We start from the raw sequence: 16,064 nt of genomic DNA, 5'->3' as shown, positions 1-16,064 counted from the left end.
TGGGATGACCCTCCCAATGAAGCCTGTAACTAGGGAGTACCTCCGCAACCACCGGTTGTGTCCCGATCAGTGCACCTCAAACGTTTTTAGAGTTTTGGGTAGCGTCAATGCTCTAAACGAGCAAATGGGTCTAAACCTCACCTGGCACGATGTCGTCTTTCTGTACGAGTGCCATAAACTCACCAATGTAGGTTACTACATTAAATCCCGCTCCAGCGTCGTTAGGCTAATCTCCTGTCTGCCCAAATCCAACAAAGGCATGAAGGATGACTACCTGATCGTCTCTGGGAACTGGCACGACGGCCTCCATTGCCCAGTTGAGTGGGGAGATCCAGGTGCGACACCTTAGGATTAACCCCCCCCCACCGCACATCTTCCTCTAACACTCACAAAAATGCGTATTCACATGTATTCATGTTTATTTAAGTTTATTATATGTTGTGTGAATCTGACCATGTTCGTTTGCTTTGATGTCTTTCTTTGCAGATAAGCAACACGTGCGCCCACGCTTAAGCCACTGCAACGTTACAGATCTAAACCGAGTACTGCGCTCCGAGGTGTTTGTCAGCGAGGATCTACAACTCAGGGCTGCTCACTTGATTCTAGGATACGATCCCGTATCCTCGGACTTCCAGGCAATAGAGAACGCCATTATTGCAGGTGACCGGCGGCGTAGGAAGATCAACGTAGCCAGACCTCACTTCCTGGACGATCACGACCTCCCTGACAGCCCTAACACCATACTGTATTTACAACCGATTGCTGTGGTCCCTCTAGCTACACACTCCCAGGCAACTGTTGTCCCAGAGGAGCAAGTGTCTTCTTCAAACACTTTGGACGAGGAGATAGACCAGTTTCGGCTCGAGGGCTCCCCACGACCTCGCAGAAACCCGTTTGTCATCCTTTCCGACGAGGAAGAAGAAGAAGCCGAGACCTCTGGGATCGCGGGTCTAGTGATAGCGTGTCCAGACGACAGTTCTGTTGAAGAAGAGATGGACAAGCTAAAGGACCTGATGACCGATAGAGGCGCCCGAGTGGCAAAGAAGGGAGCAAGGGGGTCCCAGGCTCCCCCGGCTTTACCACTACCTCCTCCTCCTCCAACTGACCCGAAGCCTCCAGCCGAGGATCCCAAGAAGAAAAGGAAAGCGGAGGCAAAGGGGGCTGGAGGTGAAAAGCAAAAGAAGATGAAACAGCCTGCGCCGACCCAGCAGCAGAAGTTGGACAAGGGCAACGGGCGCGCACGCTCAGTTGAAAGCGGGGAGATCAGAGACGTGGCCGAGGTGCGCCGAGCACCACCTACCTGGTCTCCTAACTTGAGACTAGACGGCGCGCCCGTTCCTTGCCATTCCAGTATCAGGGCGGTCCAGCAAGGCCACGCTCACCACCTAGCCGAGGTGCTGGAGCGCCCTCTTCTGCTTCCCAAGGACATGGAAACCTTGGAGAAGATGGGCCAGCCGCAGCTATTCCTCTCGTTGAAGAGGGGTTTAGCTCTGGTAAGTTCCATCTTACACTAACATTCTATACTAGTTTGTAAACACTTCACTGCATTTAACCTCCTATCCTTTTTGCAGTCCATCCAAGAGGTTTTCGCTGCCAAGAAGTTCATGGACGACTCTCGGAAGCACGCTGGGATGGAGCAGGAGCTAAGGCAAGAGGCAGAAAGATCTCTAAGCCAGGCCCTAGCAGAGAATGGGAAAATCACGTCCCAGCTGGCCGACTTGAAAAGAGAAAGAGATGGTGACAAGGCCAGCTTGAAGACGATGACAACCCAAGTGGAGGGGCAGCGTAAGCTCCTTCGTCAAAAGGATGACGAGCTCGCCCAAATCCAACAGGCACGCTCTGACTTGGAAAAGGAGCTTACGCGGGCTAAGGAGGAGGCTCGCGCCCATCAGCACGCACTGGAGGCTGCGAAGAAGGCCAGTTATCAAGAGGGGGTGACCAGAACGCAAGAAGAGCTGACAGAGGCTTTCGCGGCCTTGTGCTGAGAGTACTGTCAGCAGGTCTAGGGAGAGGCCATGAATGCGGTAGGGGTTCCTCAAGCTTCCGAACTGAGGAAGCCCGAGAACATCTGGCTTCCCCTAGACATACAGGAAATTGAAGACCCTCATGTTGCTGCCTCTCCTGCCCTTCCTCCTGTAGTGGAAGAGCTCGTTCCTGCTCCTACAGAACCTGAAGGTTCCCACAAAGAGAAGGACGAGTGTGGTGGTGCCGAGAAGGAGCAGATCCAAAGTGTGGAGCCCCCCATGCCTTCAACAGACAAAGGGAAACAAGCCTTGTCCACCTTTGAGTTGGAATTGAAGAGTACTGAGGCTGGCAGCAGCTCCCTTCAAGACCCCCCTTCCCTAGTTTAGGGCCTAGTATAGGAATTTTCTGTACTCCCCTTCTTTGTATATAATTAATGAAGAAGATTTTTATTCAATTTTTGTTCACATTGTCTTTGTTTTACTTTATTCTTTTTGTGCTTGCCATGAGAGCTTTAATAACAAACAGTTAAAGGGGAAGCAGAATAAATAAGTACAACTCCACCATGCAATTAACTATGACTTCAAAACTGCCGCATAACTTAATTTAGACATCAAATAATACCAAAGTTAGACAACTCATATGACAGTTAAACCTTTGTAATCTAATATATTGCTTTCAGCAGGATGTAAGGTCCAAAGACTATTCCTTGCAAAAATTTTGCTTAACACTTAAAAATGAAGAACTTGAGATCCAAATTAATAAATGATGAGATAATGATTTCCATAAAAAGGGTGATAAGAATAAGAACAGTGAGAAAATATTAAGAATAGTGACAAGGTTTGGTCCGAGGACTATACTTAACCAAGTTTTTATTTGATTTTTCAGAATAGTAACTTCAAGCGTTAATTTCCCCAAAGTAGGAGGTCCGAGGACCCGGCATAACTAAGGTTCTGTTTAACAAATGACAAGAAATCAATTTCCACAAGGTTTGTGGTCCGAGGACTGCACTTAACCAAGTTTCTGTTTGATTCTTAAGAACAGTAGCTTCAAATGTTAATTTCCCCAAAGTAGGAGGTCCGAGGACTCGGCATAACTAAGGTTCTGTTTAACAAATGACAAGACATCAATTTCCACAAGGTTTGTGGTCCGAGGACTGCACTTAACCAAGTTTCTGTTTGATTCTTAGGAACAGTAGCTTCAAATGTTAATTTCCCCAAAGTAGGAGGTCCGAGGACCCGGCATAACTAAGGTTCTGTTTAATAAATGACAAGACATCAATTTCCACAAGGTTTGTGGTCCGAGGACTGCACTTAACCAAGTTTCTGTTTGATTCTTAAGAACAGTAGCTTCAAATGTTAATTTCCCCAAAGTAGGAGGTCCGAGGACCCGGCATAACTAAGGTTCTGTTTAACAAATTACAAGACATCAATTTCCACAAGGTTTGTGGTCCGAGGACTGCACTTAACCAAGTTTCTGTTTGATTCTTAAGAACAGTAGCTTCAAATGTTAATTTCCCCAAAGTAGGAGGTCCGAGGACCCGGCATAACTAAGGTTATGTTTAACAAATGACAAGACATCAATTTCCACAAGGTTTGTGGTCCGAGGACTGCACTTAACCAAGTTTCTGTTTGATTCTTAAGAACAGTAGCTTCAAATGTTAATTTCCCCAATGTAGAAGGTCCGAGGACCCGGCATAACTAAGGTTCTGTTTAACAAATGACAAGACATCAATTTCCACAAGGTTTGTGGTTCGAGGACTACACTTAACCAAGTTTCTGTTTGATTCTTAAGAACAGTAGCTGCAAGTGTCAGAGAATCTGCATGAGTGTTCCCACTCCTAGAGATGTGAGCTAAGACAAAGGAGTCAAATTCTGCCTGCTGACGCTTGACCTGGGCCAAATATTCTTGCATTCTTGGGTCCCTGGCCTCCATGGTCCCCATGACCTGGCCGACCACTAATTGAGAGTCCGAGAACGCATGGACTTCCTTTCCACCCATCTTATGTAACATGTTCATGCCTACCAGAACTGCTTCGTATTCGGCTTCATTATTAGTAGCCGAGAATGACAGCCTTAGAGATTTTTCGAAGATAATTCCCTTTGGGGATATCAGAACAAGTCCCACACCAGACCCTCTCTGATTAGCTGCCCCATCCACATACATTTTCCAAGTCGAAGGCCCTACGGCCGTGATCACACCAACTGATTTTCCATCCATGTGTGCTTCTTTTAGAGTCTCTTCTGGCAATGGTTCAGTAAACTCTGCCACCAAGTCAGCGAGAACCTAGCCCTTCACAGAGGTGCGAGGCTTGTACTTAACGTCAAAAGCCCCCAGGATGGTCCCCCACTTTGCTACCCTGCCCGAGTAATCAGCGCTACGTAGCACTGCCTTGAGAGGCAATTGGGTAAGAACCACCACAGTATGAGACTGGAAATAATGAGGAAGCTTTCGTGTGGCATGAACTACAGCCAGAAGCGCTTTCTCCAAGGGTAGATAATGCACCTCGGCATCATTTAAAGACTTACTAACGTAATATACTGGTCTTTGCACACCGTTATCATCCCTTATGAGGACAAGGCTAACCGCGTGGACGGCCACGGCCAAATAAGCAGACAAAATCTCATGTGCCTCCGGGCGAGAGAGAATGGGTGGCCGAGAGAGATATCGCTTAAGCTGTTGGAAAGCTAACTCGCAGTTCTCGGTCCATTGAAACCCTTTCCACTTGTTCAACAACTGAAAGAAAGGACGACATCGGTCAGCTGACCGAGATATAAATCTGTTCAAGGGGGCAATCATTCCGGTTAATTTCTGGATTTCTTTTGGGTTGCGAGGAGGCTGCAAGTCCTGAATAGCCTTAACCTGTGCTGGGTTTACCTCTATGCCTCTATGAGTGATCATGTACTCCAAAAACTTTCCAGACCCAACGCCGAAAGAGCATTTTGAGGCATTAAGGCGCAGCTTGTACTTTCTTAACACCTGAAAGGTGTCAGCCAGGTCCCTCACATGTGAAGGTATCGTTTTGCTCTTTACCACCATATCGTCTACATACACCTCAATAGTCTTCCCCAATTGCTGTTCGAACATCCTGGTCATCATTCTTTGGTGAGTAGCCCCAGCATTTTTCAAACCAAATGGCATGACCTTATAATGATAATTCCCCGTCGGAGTAATGAAGGCAGTCTTCTCTTGATCCTCCAATGCTAAGGGAATCTGGTGGTAACCCTGGAAGGCGTCCAAAAAACTCATCCGAGGATGTCCGACAGTGGCATCCACCAGCTGATCAATACGCGGCATTAGGAACGAATCTTTGGGACAGGCCTTGTTCAGATCAGTAAAGTCCACACATACCCTCCACGTTCCATTCTTCTTTTTAAAAACAACTGTATGGGCCAGCCACTCGGGGTAGAAAACTTCTTTGATAGCCCCAGCCCTCTTGAGTTTAAGCACCTCTTCCTTCACAGCCTCGGAATGTTCCCTTGAAGAACGCCGAGGTGGCTGCCTTCTCGGAACAATAGCTAGGTTGACATTTAAATGATGACAAATGAAGCTCGGATCGACGCCTGGAGCTTCGTAAGGATCCCACGCAAAAACATCAATATTGTCCTTCAGAAATTCTAACAATTCGATCTTCTCTTGGTGTGGCAAAAGTATGCCGACTTGGAAGAACCTCTCTGGGTTATCGGCTACTGGAAACTTCTCTAACTCCTCACAATGTGTCTCCTCTCCTGTCACCATCCTAGATGAACCAGGAGCTGTTAACTGCTATAAGTCTTTGGTGATTAAAGCCGAAGACTCGGCTTCTGTCTGATGCAGTACTGCAGCCGATATGCATTACCTGGCCACCGATTGGCTGCCGAGAACTTCCTCAACATATTCCCCTGAGGGGAATTTAACTTTAACATGCAAAGTAGAGGAGACAGCTCCCAGAGCGTGCAGCTAAGGCCTGGTGAGGATGGCCGTGTATGGAGAGTACGCATCAACCACGATGAAATCCACTTCAACCGTTTCTGAGCCGGATTGAACGGGCAAACGAATCTGTCCCTTCGGCACAACGACCCTCCCTTCGAAGCTTATAAGTGGCGAGTCATAAGGAGTAAGATCTTCCAGCTTTAATCTTAACCCCTTAAATAGATCAGGGTACATGATATCTGCACCGCTGCCCTGATCTATCATCACCCTCCTCACATCATAGTTCCCTATCCTAAGCGTAACTACAAGAGCATCGTCATGGGGTTGGATAGTCCCTACTTTATCCTCCTCAGAAAATCCCAAGACGGGCAAATTGAGCTTCAACCTCTTCGGCCTGCAGCCTGCCTCCTCAGCCTGAGAATGGGAAACTGCCATCACCCTAGTGGGAGCCGAACCGGTCCTGTCAGGTGCAGCAAAAATAACATTAATTGTTCCTAAAGCCAGCCGAGATGAATTATTCCTCTGATTGTTTGAACCAGATTGACTGCCCTGCCCGCTAGGTTGACACAGGTGCTGCTTCAGTTTTCCTTCACTGACAAGCTGCTCCAAGTGGTTCCAAAGGGTCCGACAGTTCTCAGTAGTATGGCCCACATCCTGGTGGTACTGGCAAAAGAGGTTCTGATTCCTCTTCGCAGGGTCTCCTGCCATCTTATCAGGCCATTTGAAGAAGGGTTCCTTACGAACTTTCTCCAGCAGCTGATGTACTGGTTCTCGGAACACAGTGTTCACGGCCTGAGGTGCTGCCGAGGCGGACTGCCCAACGTAATCTCTCCTCGGCCTGTTATTGTGGTACCTGTCCGACCTGAAATCCCTTCTCTCCTACGGGATAACCTTCTCCTTACCCTTTCCTTGCTGTTGGTCTTCCTCCACTCTCTTGTACTCGTCAATACGGTCCATGAGGCGACGTACACTGCGGACGGGCTTTTTAGTCAAAGACTTTCTCAGGTCGTGATCAGTAGGAAGGCCTACCTTAAAGGTATTAAGCGCCACCTCATCAAAGTCGCCATCTATTTCATTAAACATCTCCCAATAACGGTCGGAGTATGCTTTCAACGTCTCCCCTTCCCTCATGGTCATAGATAACATCGAGTCCAATGGCCGAGGTACTCTGCTACACGTAATGAACCGCGAAGCGAATGCTCTAGTAAGCTCCCCAAACGAACCTATAGACCCCGATTTAAGGCCGTTGAACCACCTCATAGCAACAGGTCCCAGGCTAGAAGGGAAAACTTTAAACATCAGGGTCTCGTTGTGAGAGTGCACCGCCATCCTCTGGTTAAAGTGACTCACGTGCTCCACCGGATCAGTCCGGCCATTGTAGATGGTAAAAGTGGGCTGGGTAAACCTCCTGGGAAGCCTTCCTTTCTCAATCCTCCGTGTAAATGGAGATTTGGAGAGTTGGTGCAACGCCCTACCCATAGCATCGTTGCCTAAGCCCCTAGAATGAAGCTTCTTACGTCTGCGAGTTAGCTGGTCGTCCTCCTCACCGGAGGACGTTGCACTGGTGGGGGAGCGCGACCTCGAGCTGTAGCCACCTCCCCTATCCTCCTCTGAGGAAGGATTAGATGAGGAGGATGAAAACCTACGTTTAGCACGGCGTAACTTTCTCTTCAAATGATTGATTTCCTTCTGCATGGATTTAGAACCCTCCTCGTGGGTGGTGCTACCCTCACTATGAGTATGGCTAGCCCCGGGGTATTCTGTATGGATACTTCCCTCACGATCCCTCTGACGCTCAAGGCGCTCGAAATGATCCTCCGATTGTGATCCCTGTGACTCTGCATGGTGAGAACCTAGGCCTGCCATGGTATCCCAACCTTTTCTAGACTAGATTTCCCACAGACGGCGCCAATTGTAAGTGCACAATTGCACCTGGACCCAAAGACAATCACGGGCTCAGGCCCAATGAGCCTTAAACAATAAAATTTGTAGAGTGTGGGCTTGAAACCTAGGTTAGAAGTACTGGAAGCTTGATAACAGGCTTTTATAAACAAACACAAGTAAATAACGAACGATAATGACAAATGGATCTCCTCGGACTCGAGCCGAGGACTACTTCTTTATTATTTCTCTTTCTTCCTTAAAGATTACAATTTCTTAATTTCTTTCTTCGTTTCCCCCCCCCCCCTCTTTCTTTGGCCTTTACCCCCCTTTTATACTTCCTTCCTTGATACTTTTTGAACAGTGACTAGAAGTTTCCACCTCACTGTTCAGGGGTCACCTCCCCATTAATGCGGCCAAGGAGGTAGGTGCAAAGCCTTTAATGCGGAGGTAGCAGCCTTTACTCTTGATATTTTCTTTAATACTAGTGCATCTAGAAGATTCAGGATGTCCCCTTTTAACCACTAGTCTTTCCAGAGTTGTGCCTTGACCTTTATAATGAAATCTTGAGTTCTCTTGGATCTGTCCGAGGTGAAACTCTCCCTCGGCTGTATCCTCGGACCCTCGGCGTTTGGGCCAACTCATAGAGTTTAATCCTGGAGCAGGTCGACCCTCCATGTTATAGCCCAAAGGCCCATATGCCCCACAGTAACCAATAAGTGATCCTTTCACTATTGTTATCATGGATGTTAACAAAAAATAAGATATTCTTTCATAAATGTTATCTTTGATTTTTTTTTTTTTTTTTAATAATGTTATCTTTGATTTTAACTATATACACTTGAATTTTGATGTTTACTTTCTAACTCGAAGAACGTAGCCAAGTAAGCAGAAATTTTGTACTAAATAATTGTTCCAACAAATTTCTGATTCAAAGTATTCTATACTGTCTTGTTTCTCCAAAAATAAAAATAAAAATAAAATTGAAAATCTATACTCTATATAAGTGTTTTGGAAAATAATTCCAGTACCACATAAAAAGTGTCACAACTTTTACTACAACTATCTTACGTGGCAAACTGTGATTCATTGATTGTTACTTTCACATAGACCCACCATTTTTTTTTCGGTATTCACACTCTAACACATCATAATTATGCCAAAAAATTGTAATAAAATTTGGGGTCCTAGACTTTCTCTGTTCTAGTCCATATTTGGCTATAAAGTTTACCTACTACAGACTGATTTTTTTTTTTTCCTCCCTTGAAGATAACGGTAATGAACCCAATTTGCAGCCCAGCCCAACAAAATCTCTATGTACGTGTGAAGGACATAAGTGAAAGCTTAATTGACAAATATGATGATAAAACTTTAATGAATACTCATCAGCGTAATTGTTTCACACCATTTGCTCCCACACAACACAAGAGTTTCTAAAAGTTCACTGCAAATTTGTTCTCAATAAACAACTAAGCATGTTAAGTTCTATTACAAGAAACAATTTTGGAGAGACCCACATTAATTATTGTGGGTTTAAGGGAAATAAAAAATTATATTTATAATGAGAGTTTAAACACACACATATATAAGAAATATTGCCCTAAGATTCACAAACGTTTTAAATATCAAGTGATACAACTCTTGGCAATAAATTCCTAAGAAAACACAATTTTGCTTAATCTCGCCTGAAATTCAACTGATCAAGTCTTTTAAAAAGAACACTTATAACTCTCAGATAGAAAAATTCCATTAAGTCTTGTTACAATCTTGGTCAAAAAATTATTGATAAAAATCTAATGAAAACATAAACATAACAAATGCATGTTTTCACTTGCATTACTATTGTTTCTCTGTCTCTATCTCTTCAAAAGAGATAATAATACTCTTCAACTTCCAAAATATGATCAAACTTGTATTACAACTTACTTGGATATAAAATATCAAATAATGTATTTGTGGGGGTAGAATGATTAGAACAAGTATTTGGGCTTTGGGCCTGGTATTGGTGGTATAAGCCTGTCCGAGAAGATTCTTGGAGGCCCACAAGTTTGCTCCTGCTAGAAGAGCATGATGAGGATGTCCGAGGAAAAGCATCTCCTCGGATGAGTTCAGTAGTGATTGCACGACACGTCGTGATGTTTAGGAGGAGAATTCTGGAAGGTTATGTGGGTAAAGATGTATTCTATATAGTCCTAAAGAGGAGGAACGTATAAAAAAAATCAAGGGAAAAGTTGCTACCACCGCATTAAAGACCCTGCACCTACCTCTCTGGCCATATTAATGGGGAAATGACCTCTGAACAGTGGAGATCAGCCTTCCAGCTATTGTTTGAAGACTTCCAGAGGAAGGTGGATGGGATAAGCAAATAAGGTAAGTTTTTGCTACACGTGGAGGATGAAGGGAAGAAAAAAAATGATATAAAAGAAAAAGAAAGGACATGGTGAAGGGGGACGAGAAATAAAAGGGAGAAAGAAAGGACATGGTGAAGGGGGACGAGAAATAAAAGGGAGAAAGAAAGTACTGTATACTGGATCTTCAATTTTATTCTATTGTTCAACGAAAGAATATCTATATAAAACTTCCTCGGCTTACGTCCGAGGAGGATTACTTAATGTTTTCATCTTTTGATTGTGTGTGAAGTGGAAATCTAGCCCTCCATCTGTATTCCAACATCCATAAGACCTAGGTTTCAATCTCACCCTCTATAAGTTTGATTGTATAAGGCCATTTGGGCCCAAACCCATCACGTGTTTAGATCCAGGTATAAATTGTGCGCATACAATTGGCATCGTCTGTGGGGAACCTTGTGTTGAAGGAGTTGGAACACTATGGCAGGCTCAGATCCACATCATGTGGAGTCTTTAGGGTTCCAGCATGAGGATCATTTCCAGCATCTCGAGCGTGAGAGAGATCATGAAGGTAGCGTACATATGATGCGCACCGGAGGGAGTCGTTCGCAGGGGGGAAGCAGAGTCCCCCACGAGGATGATGCGAAGGCCATGCAGAAGGAGATTGATCACCTTAAGAAGAAGTTACACCATGCGAGACGAAGGCAGACACCATCACTTTCTGATCCTTCTTCTGAGGGCTCCCAAGGCAGTAGCTACAGGCCAAGGTCCAGAACCCCTCCTAGTGAAACTTTCTCTCATGAGAAAGACGATCTTCCAACCTATAGGGGCAAGAAGTCTTACTCCAGGGGCTTGGGGAACGATGCGATGAGCAGGGCATTGCACCAAATCTCCAAGTCACCTTTCAGACATAGGATCCAAAAGGGAAGGCTTCCACGGCGGTTCACTCAGCCCATATTCACCATATATAATGGCAGGACAAACCCAGTGGAGCACATAAGTCATTTCAACCAGAGGATGGCGGTACATTCTGAGAATGAAGCCTTAATGTGCAAAGTTTTCCCCTCTAGCTTGGGACCTGTCACTATGAGGTGGTTTAACTGCCTCAAGGCGGGTTCTATTGATTCCTTTATGGAGTTCACTAGGGCATTTGGGTCTCATTCATCACATGCAGTAAAGTTCCTCAGCCTTTAGACTCATTGCTGTCCATGGCTATGAGGGAGGGAGAGACCTTGAAAACGTATTTCGATAGGTATTGGGAGATATTTAACGAAATTGATGGCGATTTTGATGAAGTGGAGAATAATACTTTCAAGGTGGGCCTTCCAACTAACCATGACCTGAGGAAATTCTTGACCAAAAAGCCTATACGGAGTGTATGTCGGCTCATGGATCGTATTGACGAGTACAAACGGGTCGAAGAAGATCAGCAGCAAGGTAAAGGAAAGGCGAAGGTTATCACTCAAGAGATGAGGGATTTCAGGTCCGATAGGTACAATAACAACAGGCCGAGGAAAGATTTTTCTGGGCAGTCTGGTTCAACCCTCCCTCAAGCAGTCAACACCGTATTCCGGGAACCAGTACATCAGTTGCTGGAGAAGATCCGGAAGGAACCATACTTCAAATGGCCTACTAAGATGGCTGGAGATCCCACAAAACGGAATTAGAATCTCATTTGCCAATACCACCAGGATGTGGGTCATACCACCGAGAACTGCCGAACACTTTGGAACCATTTGGAGCAGTTGGTTAGTGAAGGAAAGTTGAAACAACATTTGTATCAACCCAAAGGACAAGGGATCCATTTAGGTTCAAACAACCAAAGGAACAATTCATCCCGGCCTCCCTTGGGAACGATTAATGTCATCTTCGCCGCTCCTAGAAGGATTGATTCATGTCCTACCAGGGTGATGTTTGTGTCATATGTTCTCGCCAAGGAGTCTGGCTCGAGGCCGAAAAGGATTAAAGTTATCCCTCTACCCATTTTGGGCTTCTCGGACGACGATAAGGTTGGGACAATTAAACCGCATGACGATGCCTTGGTGGTTACACTAAGGATACGGGGTTATGATGTGAAGAGAGTGATGGTTGATCAGGGTAGTGGAGCAGATATTATGTACCCTACTCTGTTTAAGGGGCTTAATCTAAAGTTGGAGGATCTTACTCCTTATGACTCGCCGTTGATAAGTTTTAAAGGAAGGTTGTCATACCAAAAGGACAAATTCGTCTGCCTGTGCAATCAGGTCCAGAAATAGTGGATGTGGATTTTATTGTAGTTGATGCTTATTCCCCATACACAGCCATCGTAGCAAGGCCTTGGTTGCATGCTTTGGATGCTGTAGCATCAACGTTGCATGTCAAAGTGAAGTTCTCTTCAGGGGAACAGATCGAAGAAATTCTCGGAAGTCAATCAGTGGCTAGACAATGTATATCGGCTGCGATATTGCATCAGACTAAATCTAGATCCTCAGCCTCGGCTACTGAGGGCTTATAGAAATTAATGCCTCTGGATGCGCCCAGTGTAGTGACAGTAGAGGAGGCAACATGTGAATAGTTGGAGAAATTTCTTATAGGTGGTGACCCTGAAAAGTTCTTTCAGGTAGGTGTTCGGTTGCCATATCACAAGAAAATTGAATTGGTCATGTTCTTCAAGAACAACATAGATGTATTTGCCTGGGATCCTTATGAGGCTCCTAGAGTTTATCCAAGCTTCATTTGTCATCATCTGAATGTCAATCCTGCAATTTTTTTGAGAAGACAGCCACATCGGCGTTCATCTAAAGAGCATGTCGAGGCTGTCAAGGAAGAGGTGCTCAAGCTCAAAAGGGCTAGGGCTATTAAGGAAGTCTTCTACCCAAAATGGTTGGCGCACACAGTTGTAGTAAAGAAGAAGAACGGGAAGTGTAGAGTATGTGTGGACTTCACAAACCTAAACAAGGCTTGTCCCAAAGACTCGTTTCCAATGCCTCGTATAGATTAGTTAGTGGATGCTACAGTTGGACATCCTCAAATGAGTTTTCTAGACGCTTTCCAAGGCTATCACCAAATACCTTTGGCACCAGAGGACTAGGAGAAGACAGCCTTTATTACTCCTACAAGAAATTATCACTATAAGGTGATGTCGTTTGGCTTGAAAAACGCAAGGACTACCTATCAAAGGATGATGACCAGGATGTTTAAGTCACTACTCGGAAAGACTATTGAGGTATATATAGATGATATGGTAGTGAAAAGCAAGACGGTGCCCATGCACGTGAAAGATTTGGATGATACCTTTCAAACGCTCAGGAAATATAAATTACGCCTTAATGCCTCTAAATGCTCTTTTGGGGTGGGCTCTAGCAAATTCCTAGGCTACATGGTGACTCATAGAGGAATAGAAGTAAATCCGGCGCAAGTTAAGGCAATCCACGGCCTACAACCACCTCGAAATCCAAAGGAAGTTCAGAATATGACTGGGATGACTGCTGCTCTCAGCAAGTTTATCTCTCGATCCGCTAATAGGTGCAGACCTTTCTTCCAGTTGCTGAATAAGTGGAAGGGATTCGAATGGACCGAGAAGTGTGCTTTGACTTTTCAACAACTTAAAGAATACTTTTCCCAATCACCCATCATGTCTCGACCAGAGGTTGATGAAGTCCTATTTGCGTATATAGCTGTGGCCATACATGCTGTCAGTTTGGTTTTGAGACAGGTCGATAATGGTATACAGAGACCAGTTTACTATGTGAGTAAATATTTGCATGAAGCTGAGGTGCGTTATTTGCCATTGGAGAAAGCCATTCTGGCCGTAGTACATACTACGCGTAAACTTCCTCACTATTTTCAATCCCACACAATTATTATTTTGACTCAGCTCCCTCTTAAGTCAGTATTGCAAAGTGCTAATTACACGGGAAGGATAGCTAAGTGGGGAACGATCTTAGGGGCTTTTGATATTAAATATATGCCTCGCACCTTTGTCAAAGGCCAGGTCCTTGCTGATTTGGTGGCCGAATTTGCTGAGCCGTCATTAGAAGAAAATGCAAAGGGGACGCACATGGATGGAAAATCAGTTGGCATGCTTTCGTGCAAGGAACTTTCGAGTTGGAAAGTGTATGTTAATGAAGTGGCGAACCAAAGAGGATCTGGTGTCGGACTAGTTCTTCTATCTCTGGAAGGGCTTATATTTGAGAAGTCTCTAAGATTAGGATTCTCGGCCACTAACAATGAGGCGGAATATGAGGCTTTGTTGGTCGGGATGGATATGGTCTAGAAAATCGGGAGGGGGGGGGGGAAGTCAGTCCACATGTTCTCGGATTCTCAGTTAGTCGTAGGTCAAGTGTTGGGAACATTGGAGGCTAGAGATCCAAGAATGCAGGAATACCTAGCCAGGGTTAGACACTTGCAATCCAGATTTGAGTCCTTTACCCTGGCACATATATCTAGGAGTGGAAATACACATGCGGATTCATTGGCCACGCTTTCAACATCCTCAGCTCAGGGTTTGCCTCAGGTCATTCTCGTTAAAGACCTGTTGAAACCTGCTCAGACGTTTATAAATGCCATCCATATTCATCAGGTTAGGCTCAGACCAAGTTGGATCGACCCTATAATGTCTTTTCTTAAGAGTGATATTCTGCCCGAGGACAGATCTGAGGCAGATAAAGTTCACAGAAAAGCAGCTGGATTCTGGTTGTCCGAGAATCAGAAGCTGTATAAATGCTTATTTTCTAGGCCATACTTGTTATGTGTACACCCTAAAGCGACGGAGTCTCTGTTGGAGGAATTACATGAAGGGACATGAAGGGACTTGTGGAAGTCATACAAGAGGGAGGTCTTTAGCCCACAAAGCTCTGACCCAAGGATATTGGTAGCCTAATATATAGAGAGAAGCTCAGGATTACGCAAGAAAATGTGATCAATGCCAGAAATTTGCTCCTAACATCCATCAACCCGGTGGTGTACTTAACCCTCTGTTTAGTCCATGGTCGTTCGCTCAATGGGGATTGGATATAGTAGGGCCTTTCCCAAAGGCTGTGGGAAAGAAAAGGTGGTTACTTGTATGGACCGACTACTTTACCAAATGGGTTGAAGCTGAGCCTTTGTCAAACATTAAAGATGTGGATGCAAAGAAGTTTGTTTGGAAGAACATTGTCACTAGATTTGGGATACCTCATACGCTTATTTCAGATAATGGCTTGCAGTTTGATAGCAAGGCTTTCAGAAAATACTGTGGTGACATGTGTATCACGAATAGATACTCCACTCCAGCTTATCCTCAGGGAAACGGGCAGGTCGAGGCTATTAACAAGGTGATAGTAAATGGGCTGAAGAAGAGGCTGGATGATGCAAAAGGAAGGTGATCAGAAAAATTACCACATGTTCTGTGGACGTATCGGACTACACCACAAAGGTCCACAGGAGAAACGCCCTTCTCCATGACCTATGGGGCCGAGGTCGTGATCCCTTTAGAAACTGGGTTTCCTACATTAAGGACAAGCTCTTTCAGCCCAAAAAATAACGATGGTTTGCTAGAGAAAAGCCTGGATCTGGTTAAGGAACAACGAGAGGCCGCAATGGTTCAACTGGCTTATTATCAGCAGAAGCTCAAACGAGGATATGATGCTCACGTGAAACTGAGGTCACTTGCGCCTGGAGATTTGGTCTTGAGGAAAGTCATGGGTACCTCTAAGAATCCAGGATGGGGAAAGCTAGCACCTACCTGAGAAGGACCATACCAAATCACTTCTGTGGCGGGTAGAGAGTCATATCGCTTAGCCGACTTAGATGAAAAAATTGTACAACGTCCTTAGAATGTAAATAACCTACGAAGAAACTTGGTCATGCATGGCTCCTCAGACCACATACCTCGTGAAAATTGGTATATTATTAAATGTTAAACAGAACCTTAGTTACGTCAGGTCCTCGGATCTTCTACTTTGGGGAAATTAACGTTTAAGTTCCTTTCTATAAGTATCA

At 44.9% G+C, this 16,064-nt stretch overlaps 1 protein-coding gene across 1 annotated transcript; it reads left to right on the top strand.

The window, feature by feature from the left end:
• The first annotated feature begins 11,311 nt into the window (after positions 1–11,311).
• On the top strand, positions 11,312–11,770 carry LOC142640174 (uncharacterized). Its single transcript, XM_075814263.1, has one exon. It carries the CDS (start codon positions 11,312–11,314, stop codon positions 11,768–11,770), a length of 459 nt encoding a protein of 152 aa, XP_075670378.1.
• The last annotated feature ends 4,294 nt before the right edge of the window (positions 11,771–16,064 follow it).

The sequence above is a fragment of the Castanea sativa genome, chromosome 6 (genome assembly GCF_040712315.1).
Source record: "Castanea sativa cultivar Marrone di Chiusa Pesio chromosome 6, ASM4071231v1".
Lineage (NCBI taxonomy): Eukaryota > Viridiplantae > Streptophyta > Magnoliopsida > Fagales > Fagaceae > Castanea > Castanea sativa.
The sequence above is the reverse complement of the archived record's forward strand: the minus strand, read 5'-3'. Positions and strand labels throughout refer to the sequence as shown.